Source organism: Callospermophilus lateralis, chromosome 1 (assembly GCF_048772815.1).
Source record: "Callospermophilus lateralis isolate mCalLat2 chromosome 1, mCalLat2.hap1, whole genome shotgun sequence".
Taxonomy (NCBI): Eukaryota; Metazoa; Chordata; class Mammalia; order Rodentia; family Sciuridae; genus Callospermophilus; species Callospermophilus lateralis.
Genome location: NC_135305.1, coordinates 113,804,833 through 113,817,737, shown reverse-complemented (window position 1 = coordinate 113,817,737; position 12,905 = coordinate 113,804,833). Strand labels below are relative to the sequence as shown.

Below are 12,905 nucleotides of genomic sequence, written 5' to 3'. Positions count from 1 at the left end.
TTTGGTGATGTTTTACAAAGCACAATGTTTTTGTTTCTTTCCTAGGAAGTTTCTATAATTCTCAAATATTGTAGGAGCTATATGGTTTGCTTCTTGTTCTTTTGTTATTTGTGTCCTGGATACAGTGTGCATGTGGAGTATAAACTCAACTGTATACTTCAGTTAATTGCTGCAAGAAAGAAGACTAATATGAGTGCTGTCAGGGCTTTATTCCCACATAGAAACTCTTACACTGCGGTAGTGGTGAGGTGTCCAAGGGTTCTTTATTCCCAGCATTTGTAGGAGGTTTGAACTGATTTTAACCATGTCTGAAAAGAAAAATTTGTAATTGAGTCTCACTGTTTTACAGATGACCTAGCAAAAAACAAATTTATACATATTATGTATAATATATATAATGTTTCTGATTGGGCAGGCTTTTTCTCTATTTTTTTCCAGAAATTCTATGTTGAAAACAAGAGTCAAAGTAGAATTGCATCTAGGTGAACACCTTGATATTTTAAAAATACTTCATTAACACACTGATTTGCTGTTTATTGATCCTCTTGTGATCTACTCTGATAAAATTCTCTACAGAAAGGGGAATGAGCTAGGAAATGCCCTCAGATTTCCCTAGTAGAATACATCAGCTAGCAATAATAACAGAATCACTTCATCTGTTAGCTTGTTTATATTTGCAAGCAACAAAAGAGTTAATTAATTGACTAAATTGATTAAGGTCTGTGTTTCTTCACTTGGCAGTGCAGAGGGGAGTGAGTCCAGGGGAAATTTGAGCTCTGCTCTTGGTGCTCTGACTTGTCTTGATTATGACCTAATGGAACAATGGCTAACAGCAGAACCACTGGAGTAGATGTGATCAGCCCTCATGAGCTGTGCAGCTTGGACATGCTACTTTGCTACTGGACCTCAAGACTGCCCAATCACCAAAATGTGCCAGGTGTGCCTAGAGTTCCACTGGCTGTGCTCACCTGGAGAAAAGGAAGGAAAAATGGTTATTGCCCTGAAGGGGTTTAAATCTCATTAGGGTGAGACTCCACTCTCTCCCCCATGAATTCTGAGTCCCTTGAGATGGGAAACATGACTTCCAGCTTCTAATCCTGCAAGATGGCTGGACAGGGCAGTTGTTTAGTGAAGACTGAATGAGTAATTGAAGTAGCATGAAACAGATTTTTCAAGACCAAAAGAGCATGAACAAATATCCAGTCAACAGAATAGCAACCATTTACTCTGAATGAGCCTGAGTAGAGAATTATCAGGGCCAATTGGAGTTTGCTAAGCTGGTGAATAATAATGTATTGAAACAAGCTCTGTGACAAGTCAAAGTCCCTGGGTGAACTCTGGCAAACCAAGTTCCCTTGCTGAGCTTTACTTTCCTTTTCTTCATGGGTTTATGTTTTACATTTTAATCCATGATCATTTTGAATTAATATTTGTATCTGGTGTGAGTTTTAGTGTGAGGTTCTTTTCCCCTCCCCTTTCCTTCCTTTCTGTCTGGCTGAGACATTCTCTTGTTCTGCAACTATTTCTTGAGAAGTCTGTCCTTCCTTTGCTAAGTTCACTTTCCTCTTCTTTCAAATGAAGGGGTCAGATTTATACTAGAGGAAATCACTGTTCTCTTCTAGGTTTACGAATCTTTTGAACCCACTTTTTCTGATGTGCACTTCCTTTGAGCAAAGCTATCCTTCATATCATAGATATGTAAAAAAGGTCATCTAGTTGAAATTCAGAATTCATCTGTTGGATATTGTTCAGTTGATAGATTTTCCTGTGAAAACTATGGTTTTAGAAGTTTGATGAAAATGTATAAAAATGTTAGACTAATGATTTCTTTTTTTTTAATACTATCAAGCATGACTTTTTTGGACAAACTTAATAGATTGTGGGTTTCGCTTCACTTGGAATGGAGGGGGAAAGATGGTTTACTTCTCAATTAAAAAAGCAACAGCTGGTTAATCTTTGTACTGGATTCACAAACGGAAGGGGTAAAATAGTAATTGTTCCATGATTATAAAATAGAGTGAGGTAAGGCTGGAGTCAATTTTTTTTTCCTCAAAGGATCACAGAAATATTTTTGTCAAGAAGATCATTAATCCTCATCATAGAGAAAACATATCAAACAAGAGTGAATAATACATGTTTGTGGATCCAGTATTCAAACAACTATATAAGCAAAGACATTTTAGAGTTCTGTTCCTAAAGTCTATAGTTGTGAAATATCTTTTTAGTTTTTAGATAAGGAATCAGAATAAGGTGATACAATACATGTCAGAGCTATTCTTCGAGAATGAGTGAGCTCTAGAGTCATAGTTCCTGGGGCTGCCAGCTTGTGAGCTTTCAAAATTAAGCAGAGCTTGTACTTTAGTAGGAGATCACCACAAAACACCTGCTCAAAGGGAGAAACCATAGTAGTAACCAAATACTAGAGGTTGAAAGGGCCTGGTTATATTGAGAAAGGATTTGGGTCTTTTTCTTGAAACAAATTCATCCTAAAACACCAGAAAAAGTCTCAACCATGTTTAGACACAAGCAAGTAAGGAAGCCCTACACCTAAGGAGGTACTGATCACTGCATCATATTAGAGAAGTGAAAGAAAAAGGGAAGTTTTATTTTGAGGAGTTAGTCTACAAAAACTCCTACATTGTAAATCAAACCTTTTGTGTTCTAATTCTCACTTCTGTCCCTCTATGTCTGACTATCCGGAATCAGTCCAGGATTTTGGGGGATCTGGATTTCCTCACCTACAAAATTAGATATTTGGACTAGATGACATTTCTCCTACCTCTAAAATTGTGTGACCTTTTCCTAGACCATATATTCTTTCTTTCTATACTGCTTCTCCACTGGTTCAGCAAATATTTATGGAGCCACTATTTTGTTCCTGTACTGTGACAAAAGTGTCACATCTTATATAATTTATAAGAACTGTTCAAAATAGGCAAATCCATAGAGATGAAAGGTAGGTTAGTAGTTACTGGGGGCTGATAGAAGAAGACAGTGAGAGTGATGATTAATGGGACTGGAGGGTCTTTTAGGAGTGATTCTGGGTTAGGGATATTTCCTATGAACAAAATCATAATATGTGGCCTTGGGTATGCTTCTTGTAGTGTAATGCTGTCCTGGTCTGTTTATGTTGTAGCATGTAGCAGTACTTCATTTCTTTTTTGGCTGAGTTATATTCCATTGTATGGACATAGCCCATTTTATTTATCCATTCATGAGTTATTTGATTGTTCTACATTGGGACTATTAAGAATGATACTGCTGTGAATATTATTGTGCAGGGTTTTGTAGATATGTTTTCTTCCCCCAATATATGCCTAGGAATGGAATCGCTGGGTCATTGCCACATGCACCCATTCTGCACTCAGGCCTGTGATCCCTTGTCACTCTGCCAGAGAAACTATCATGTCTCCAGACACAGGTCGTTATCTCAACTTCCTTTGTTCTAGTTAAGAAGACCAGCTTACAAGCTTCAGAAACCAATTACTTACTGTGAATTTATATCTGTGGGATTTATATCTGTATGGGGTCCTCACTTACCCAGCCTGGTCCTTGTGTTGAGCTATAGTCAAGCATCAACTGCCACATCCTCAGCTCTCTGAGAAAGATTGGGTAGTGATCTGAGTTTGGCTTTCATTTGCAATCCTTTAGCTATTCTGCGTGGCACCTCCTACTGCTTCTTTCTTTAGTTTCCCAAAGCATTGCTTTCTCATTATATATATATATATATATATATATATATATATATATATATATATATATATATAATCTGGCATCATAATGTTTACTTAAAGAGCCTCTCCATTATTCAGAGAGGCAACAGGTCCTGTAGAATTCCCAGAGGAATAAAGTGCCTGGCTTCAAGATGCTGTAATGTACCTGGCACCCAGGAATGGGTGTGAGGCAACAAAGCTGAGGAGTGGACACCCTTCCTCTGCTGCTGGCTGTGTTGCATTCTACTGCAGTTTCCTTTCTTTGCATTGCTGCACATAACCCTCCACCCCCCTGTGCTGGCCCTGCTGGTCACAGTGGAGAATTTTGAATCCCATGGGATGAGTGGCCTGTCAAGTAGTTTTTATTGACAGCTTTTTGTTTGCTGTGCATCTCATTGGCTTGTTTACCAACACCAACTAGATTTTGTTTCTTTCATATCCAAACCGGAACACATTTGGATATCCTGAGATTTTACAGAGCGTGTTTTTTTTATTATATGAACCTAACCTAACTAGTATTCCCATATGAAGTAATGCAAATCTACTTTTGTTCTAGTGGAGCTATTTTGGTCACATATAAGCAATTTTGGTTCAGTTTAGGGTGTGAATTCAAGGTTTTTATAACTCAGTTTGAGCTTCATTTCATATCAGTGATAGCCATTTTAATTTATCTGAATAAACCATTTTGTTTTTTTTGTCACTATGTGTTACAAAGCCTCCCCCCACTCGCTTGATTTTTAAGAAAAAGAAAATCTTCTTTGATTTATGTTTATGGCTTCTCTCCTCCTTTGAAAGCAGGGGCTAACTGATCATTGGCACAAATTAATGATCTAGAATCTACCTTCAGAATTAGAGTCTTGAGTGTGAAGCAGTGAAAACTGTATGTCAGGGGCTTTAGGTCTCTGCAGAGTTGAAGGGGGCAAGGTGACGAGGGGGCAAGGTGAGGGAGAAGTGAACCTCTGCCCCTGTTCTTCCAGAGAAGATCTGCTTAGTCCTGTTTTTATTTTGAGATACAATATAAGATCATGTTTACACAAGGAAGAAATGGTTCCACTTAACTTTAAAAAATAAAAATGGCTTAAAATATATTGCTAGAGGTCATATAGATAGGAATCAGGCTTTCTTTGCAGTTGCTGGATCTAAGCCCTTCAGCCCACACACGGGGGGGGGGGGGAGAAAGAAAATTGGCTATATGTTTACTAACTTCTGAGAATCACAACCACACACACCACACACCACAAAATAGGCAAAACAGGCACTTCTCTCAGGGCCATGTACATTTACAGTTTTGATGAAATATGGTAAGTGGTTTTGCTCATTTTTAGAGTAAATGGGAAAAATTTTTGGGACAGAATCAGGTTTTCTTATCTTTAAACTGGGGCAAATATCTCATAATTATCTTTGTGTCTCCTTTTTAACTTATCCAGAAGGTATAAAAATTATTAATATTCCCATGTAGAAGAATGACGGGGGACTCAACGTTCGTGTAGCCATGGATATCTTAGGATACACTTTTTGGATGTGTTACTCCATATAATATTAGGTGGTTACCACCAGCCCTTCCAGTAAGCAAATCTGCAGGCCAAGCTGATGACCCTGTACACACAGTGAAGCATTCATTCACCAAGGATGTTTTAAGAAGACGTGATTAGGGAAGGGATACCATGGGGTGGATGAGCAGGAACTGTAATGCCGGGCAGATGTACATGGGAGAAGAGGCTCAGAGAAAATAACAAAAAAGAAACCTTGGAACCTGTCTCCTCATCAGTAAAAGAAAAATCATAATAACCATTTTGCAGTGTTGTTCTGTTAGAAATCATGTAGAGAAAAACCAGCTAAGAATCGATACATCATAGGTATCACCCAGTCAGCACATAGTGTGGTGTGGTTCACTGAACTCATGATGACTTGCTTGGCCAGTGGCGTAGCCACTGTGGACTGCTGTAGCCATGTGCCATTGGCAACTGTTACTCTTGTGGCATTTTTACTTCCCATCCTGCAGAAGAGCAGTGCCTTTGGGGACCTAGCCCGGGGTCTTGAACACATTGAATACTTGGAGGGAATTGAGCTCATCCATAACTATTGGCTCAATGTGTCTCTTCAGAGCCAGCCTCCAGTTCTCATTGTATTGGTGAGACTTGTGCCACCATCACACTGGGGAAGGATGTTGCCTTCTTACTGGCAAATGAGACGCAATGACTCTGATTTTTCAAAAAAACTTTACTATGTAACATCTATAAGGTTATATGACCTGTGTATCAGGATCACAGTCTTTGACTCCTTTTTTTAATACTTGGCCCCTGAAACTCTCCCTTTCAGTGAGAGGAGGCTTCAACCCTGTAGTAAAAGTCTACACATTGGGTCAGTTCAGCCCTTGTGGCAGTGCAGAAAGGGAATAGAAGTGGACCTGCCTTTCAGGAGCCTTGAAAAAGGGGTAGGAGGCCGAGTGGGATAGCATGCGAGGATTGTTCAGGGTGTGGAGGGGAGGGGCAGAGGGGATCTCTGGAAAGATAATCGGGAAGGGTGATGGGGTCTGGCGCTCTGGCATCCCCTTAGGTGAGGGCTGCTGTGGGACCACCAGAGCAGGTTGGAGGGTAACAGGGGCTTCTGCCTCAGGGCTGCTGCCTCTGAAGGCATGACGCCTGTCTTCAGGGGGGTGCGGCTCCGATGGAAGATCCGGAATTTCGAGTTCAATATCAGCATAGGCAAGAGCCCGGGGAGGATCTATTCTGATGGTGGCCGTCATGCCATATCTGCGTCGTTTGTTGACCCAGTACAGCAGTGGGCTGTAACTAAATGTGGCAGCTTTCATCACCTCCACCCACTGCTGGGCACGCTGTCTCCTCCGCAGGTTCTTCCTCCAGTGGAGTACCAGCATGCAGCCGCCAGTTATCACGGTGCAGAGCCCCAACAATCCGAAGTACCATGGGACCCATGCTGAGACAGTAAAAAAACAACAACAACAACAAAAAAAACCAAAAAAGGCAAGGTGACTCACAGCTCTAGCTTGGGACCTGAACTGTGTCTCATTCCTCTCCTGGATTTGGCTCATTCATCCTCTCATTCCTTCCCACCCTTCTCAAAGACATTCCTAATAATTTCCTGATTCAGTCAAAGCTATATTTGCAGGGCACATAAGAGAACTCATTAGCCTTTTTTAGATAAGGAACACTAGGTGTAGAGGGGCCAGACCTGCCCAGACTGAAGTCAGGCCTTCTGGCTCCCAGTCCAAAACCTATGCAGTCATTCACACCAAGAAGCCTCACTAAGGACATGGACATCAATTGTATCTCTTCTCCTTGTGCAGAGCATGGTCTCTGCCTTTGAGGAGTCCTTAGTTTCCTAGAGGAGTCTGTCTCTTAACTAAATAGCACTCCATTCAGGCAGCACCCCCCTCCCCCCCCATCCATGCAAAGGGTCTTCCCTGAAAGTTTGTCACTCACTCTCAAAAGGACTGGGTGTACTTACAACCAGGGAGGCCCATGTCCTCCTTTTGCGAATCCATAAGGTTCACTCTGGTTACCAGGCCTATGGCTCTGCAAAGAGTGAACTGACCCACTACTCTGCCCACCAATGGGAGTCCCCAGAAGGCCCAGTCCCATTGTTCTCTAAAGATGAGATCACTGGGTTCTGAGCATCAGGAATTCTTGGGCTGGTGCTTGTAGAGTGGTTGGCAGTTGATGGAATAAGGGACTCCATCTTATGACATCTCATGAGCATGTTGTCTTCCATGAAAGACTGGTCCACCATAGAATTGTCTGTTCCCAACTTTGTGTGGTGAACTCACAGGCAGCTCCCAGCAAAGGGTCCTTACACCCTCAGGAGCTTCTACTTGTGTTTTCAGTTGTTAGGGAGCCATTTTCCAGTGGGGAGTGAAGCAGGGAGGACAGTGAACATTGGACATCCCTACCCTCAAGAAGTGTCTTACCCAGTTGTCAGGGAACAAAATGGCTTAGAAGAACCATGTGGTCCAAACCTCCTCCTTTGGCTCCTACCATCTCTGTTTTGTTTCTTCAACAAGTGTTTTTTGGGCATCATCAGGTCTTGTATGTGATCTGCTTCTCTTTCCAGCTCTGTCTCCCTCCCCACCTGTCATATACCTTTCAGCCCTGGGCATGCCAGATTCCCACAGACCCTGCTTATTCTCCTCTAAACTTTGGCTCAGACTGCTGCTTCACTCAGGAGTGTCACTCACCACATTTCCACCACGGAACACCTCCTTATCCTCCCAGGTGGTCAGCTCCCCAACTCAGATACAAATAGTTCTTTCAGTTGATTTCCCGGTTTCTAGAACTCTGGAGCAGATAAATTTAAAGCAAATTGTTCCCAGGGACAGGAATCAAATTGATTTCAACAACTATAAATTTGTATAAAGTGGAAAATATAGTGTTCTACAGATTTAATATATTATTTTTAGAAATTGCTCTATTTGAACTGCTATAAAAGTGATGCCCTTTTAAATAATACGTCACCTACCATGAACAACTAAAGTTCAGTTAAGTATGAATTAAATGGAAAAAATTAACTGATGCTCTGCCACTGAGGCTTATTTTAAAATCAACATATTTTCCATCCCCTTCTCCCCATCCCTAACCTGGAACAGAATTACTTTTTGTCCCCATTCAGTTATCTGTCCTTGAGCACACACCCACCACAGGAGTGAAGAAATTCAGAGTTGGAGATGGCAGCAGAAGACTTAGAAAATGATTATATCCCAGATTAAGAGGTGAAATAGGACCGGGCACACCTGAAATCACATCTTTAAAGACACTTTGTTCCCCCTGATGTGCAGAATCACAGCCTCTGGGACAAGAGTCCCTTGTATTTTTCCTTTGCTTGCAAAGTAATTAAACTTCTGTCCTTCAACTGATATATATATATATATAAATATACAAATGGGTATATCCATCCAACAGAAAATATGTGTGGATTTGTGTGTGTATATATATACATTATATTTATATTAGATTTTGATATTAGGGATGGACCCCAGTATTCAGTTATTGAATAAACAATGTAGGAAGACTAAATCAACTAAAAATTGAAAATTATTTTCTCTCTGAAATAATTTTAATAGCAATTTTCCTTATTTTATACATCTATATTATTTGTTGAGATGTGCATATATATGTTTGTGTATAATATATGTATAATATAAAATATATAATACATATACATATGTATGTCTACATATATTTGTATGTATATATATGTATCTATATGTGTACATATGTGTATATATATATATCTACATTTATATACATATATATATATATATATATATATATATAATTATTGCTAAAATTAAGAATCAAAACCAGTTTACTTGTATGTACTTTAGACCCAGAGCTCAGTCCCTGAAACATTTTGCTTATTGTGCAGAGCTTGCCCTTCATCCTGTCCTGCAGTTTCTTCTGCTTGCTGGTTGGAAATCTTGTCTGGTTATATTCCTTCCATTCTTCCATATGAAAACAGCCTTACTCTCTGTGCCACCCTGAGCCATGAAGTACTCTAAATGGAAACTACTTATGATTTTGTATTGAAGATATTTGAAAAAATGCAAGAAATACCAAAGAGAAAGTAGTCAAAGAATTCGTTGTGTTAATTGTTTTTACAAAGTAAGTCTAAATTTTAAAAAAAATATTACACAATCATCAATTTGATTACTGCTTCTGCCCAAACAAAAAATGTTCCTATATTTGTTGAATCACTGAAGGTTGAAGTTTAGGAATAGAAATAGCATCATAAGAACTATTTGCTTCTTATCTCTTGTGGTTACACAGCCTGGTAGAGGGTCTCTAGGCTCTACTGTCCCTCAGTCCCTGATGCCCATTCATTGGTTCTGCTTGTCCAGAGCAGCATGTTTTTTCTGCATTTCTTTTCTCTTTTTATTTTTTGGGTGAATGACAGGCTGTTTTAAAAATCAGCACTTAAGTATAATGCATTGGCTACTTTTTTTATCTTAATTTTTCTCCTACACAAGAAGTATTACCTTGATAAGACAGTGGATTTGAATAACCAATTTACTTTACCAAAGCAATCTTCAAAGGACAAAGTTGGAGAACTCACTTTTCCCAACTGTGAATTTATTAAAAAGTGACAATAATTGAGACAGGGTGATACTGGCACAATGATTAACCTGCAGGCCACCGTAAAAGAGCTTAGTCCAGATGTTGGCCCTCATCTTTGTAGTTACTTAGTTTGACAGGAATATCAAGATAATTAAACAAGGGAGAAAAAGTCTTCTCAATTATATGCTGGGGTGACTGGATATCCACCTGACTCCTCACACAATGCACAGAGTTTACCCAAATTTAATTCCAGAACTAACTCAAAATAGACCTATATGTATGTAAGAGCTAAAGGGGAAATTTTCTTTAAAGGTATCGGAGTAAATTTTGACTTTATTAGGCAAATTCTTCTTGGATAGGACACCAAGAGCACAGAGATAAAGAACAATATGGGTAGATTGAACTTCAAGTTAACAACTTTTGTTCAAAGTATCTTGTCAAAAATGTGGAAAGACAACTGACAGACAATGACAAAATATGTGCAAGTAACATGTCTTAAAAGAAAATGTATCCAGAATAAATAAAGAACAGAACCCAACACATAGATAGCCAGTGTTTAAATAATGGACACATCATCTGAGTAGACCTTTCTCTAGAGACCTTCCTCCAAAGCAGATATTCTGGCCAGTGAGCACATAAAAAAAATGTTCAACATCATCAGCCAGTGAGACTCAAAATAAGGTACTACTCCACATCCATGAGGATAGCTAAAATGAAACCAGATATTAACAACTTGGTAAGGATTTGGGAAATGTAGAACCAACCTTCCTACATTGCAGTAGAAATGTAAAATAATGTAGTTTCTTTGACAACTATCATTCAAGTGCCTGTGTAGGGGGCAATGTGGCATCATTAGACAGTTCTAGCAGGGTCACTCTGTCAGCATTAGAAGTGGCTAGAATAGTTTTCAACATGTAGATGTACTATTGGATAAAAATAAAATATGGTCAGTCTTCAGATAGAAAAATGTACATGTCTAGAAGTCTTAGCTCTGTAGTACTTGGTGCAAAAAGAGTAAAAATGATTAATTACTTTTGATTTGATTTCAGTTATGTGCTAAGCCTTACAATTCATGTGTTCCCCAATCTCAAATTTGAGTGTGCACAAAGAAATAAGTAAACTTAACTCAGTAAACCAGGAAGCACCAGTTGACATGGTTGACTTTCTAGTTTTGACAAATGAAAGAATGATCATTTAAAGAAAGCCAGACACTTGGAGCAACCAGAAACAAGTTGCAGATGAATGATACGGAAAAGAGTTCTATTCGTTTATAAGAACCCAAAATATAGCCATGTGGAGCCATTGGAAATACCCTGCACTCTAATGGGCATCTAAGGGAATTGCCCAGTGACAACATTACCCTGGCATGTGGGCCACCTTCAGTGTTTCTGTATTTTCTCCAAAAGGAGTAAGTGCCTCAGTTGTATCTTGGCTGTGCATGCTAGGACAGTTGAGTCTCCTGATTGAGGAACTTGGGTTCTCACAGCAGGCAGATAAGATGGATCTATTCTGATAATATTTCATGTTATGGGGACTCTCTCATGGCTCTGTAGATTGTGTGGTCATGGAAACCTTCTGAGAAGCTGAAATATACATGTCAGGAGTGAGCTGTGTGCAAATCAGGGAGAGGAGAATGAAGGGGATGATGGAGGCACAAAGACACACTTTCTATGATGGGCCTGTTGTGACCCTATCTCAAAAGGCTGATGTGTTCTCTAGAGAAGTAAGATGAACACAGGGCAGGAGGTGTAGGAGCAGGCAAGTGCTGCACCCTTATTGGAGGGTCGGGTAGGGAACCCCTTGTATAGAACTTTGTTCTGTGGGACAAATTGGACTTTACCAAGATCATGTAATGTTATGTAGATTAATCAAGTGATTCACTTTATTTTTTTGGGGGGGGTGTTATTGTTTTGTTTTGCTTAATTTTATTGTGGCCCTGGGATTGAACCTGGGTCCTTGAGCATGCTAAGCAAGCACTCTACCACTGAGCCACATCCCCAGCACAGGAGATCTGTTTTTAAATACTATTTTATCAATATGTACAAAGTGTGGGCAGTGTCTACATAAAAATGGAGGTAAGGTACCCAATGAGGTGGTTGTTAATGGGACTCATGTAAATGGTGGTGTCCTGGCTTGGAGAGAAAATTCGCAGGACTTGTTGATGATGTGGATCTTTTGGGTGCCAGAAAAAGGAGAGGATATGGGTGGATGATGGAAGATCCTCTGGGATTGGGGAGCCTGGAAGAAGCTGGCTTGAGTGGGCTGGAGATTTGAAAGGCTCTGATGGAGTTACAAACTGCAGAATCATTGAATTCCATACCATGAGAAAGTTCTAGGTCAGGGACACAGGTGAACCCCAGGGCTTTTTCTAAATAATTGCTGCAGTCTGGCTGGGCAAAATAATCAGGGGTTGACAAGAAACTTGTGAAGATTGATACAGCGGGAGCCATTTTATTGTAGGATGGCAGAGGTATTTATACCTAACTGAATACACAGCCTGTTTCAATTTAGCATCATCCAGTTACAGCAATCCTCATCATCTTAAGTATACACAGCTTAACTCAATTAATATCATCTTAATAATTTGCTGGCATTACTTCTCAAACCACTCCCTCTGGCAAAGTGCCAGGCACCATCTTGACTTGGTTGTGGCTCTCAGCAAATAATTACAAACCTCTTTAAGGAAAAGACATCTATACCTGCATCAGTATCTTAAGAATTGAAACTAGGAGGCTAGGTTAGAAGAATAGTCACAAATGCCAGATTTGATGTTGTCTTCTTTGAGGTGTGAGAACTCTTGAACTTCCCAGGTGCTTAAGAAACACCTGGTGCCAGAATCCTTGTGACAGATTATCATTTGCAAGGTCCTTTTTGATGAGTAATGTGGAAGGCTCTAGCAGAATCACTATTTGTTTTGTTGGGAGGAAAGGCACTTTGCCATTTGAGAATTGCAGCATAAGTGTAGAAAGGTGTTTGTGACATCTTATTTTAAAAATGTCTTTTCCTCCTGGAAAGAGGAACTATAAGCTTAGGGGGAAAGACTGAGAAGAAATGCTGGGTGTAGATCTGTAATTGAAATTTTAAAAAGGGGTCAGGGTTTGCCCTTCCCCATTAGTGCAAG

At 39.8% G+C, this 12,905-nt stretch overlaps 1 protein-coding gene across 1 annotated transcript; it reads right to left on the bottom strand.

The window, feature by feature from the left end:
• Positions 1-6,075: 6,075 nt before the first annotated feature.
• On the bottom strand, positions 6,076-7,218 carry LOC143397974 (testis-expressed protein 38-like). The gene is made up of 2 exons (XM_076854813.1): positions 7,182-7,218; positions 6,076-6,650 (listed from the first exon to the last, which is right to left on the bottom strand). The coding sequence occupies exons 1-2, from the start codon at positions 7,216-7,218 to the stop codon at positions 6,076-6,078; spliced, it is 612 nt and encodes a 203-aa protein (XP_076710928.1).
• Positions 7,219-12,905: the final 5,687 nt, after the last annotated feature.

What these genes read in the sequence shown, in the direction of transcription:
- LOC143397974 (XM_076854813.1), bottom strand. Translation starts at nt 7,218, where the DNA reads ATGGATTCGCAAAAGGAGGACATGGGCCTCCCTGGTT. An exon ending in GGACATGGGCCTCCCTGGTT is followed by an intron (nt 6,651 to 7,181) that starts GTAAGTACACCC and finishes TTACTGTCTCAG; the next exon opens with CATGGGTCCCATGGTACTTC.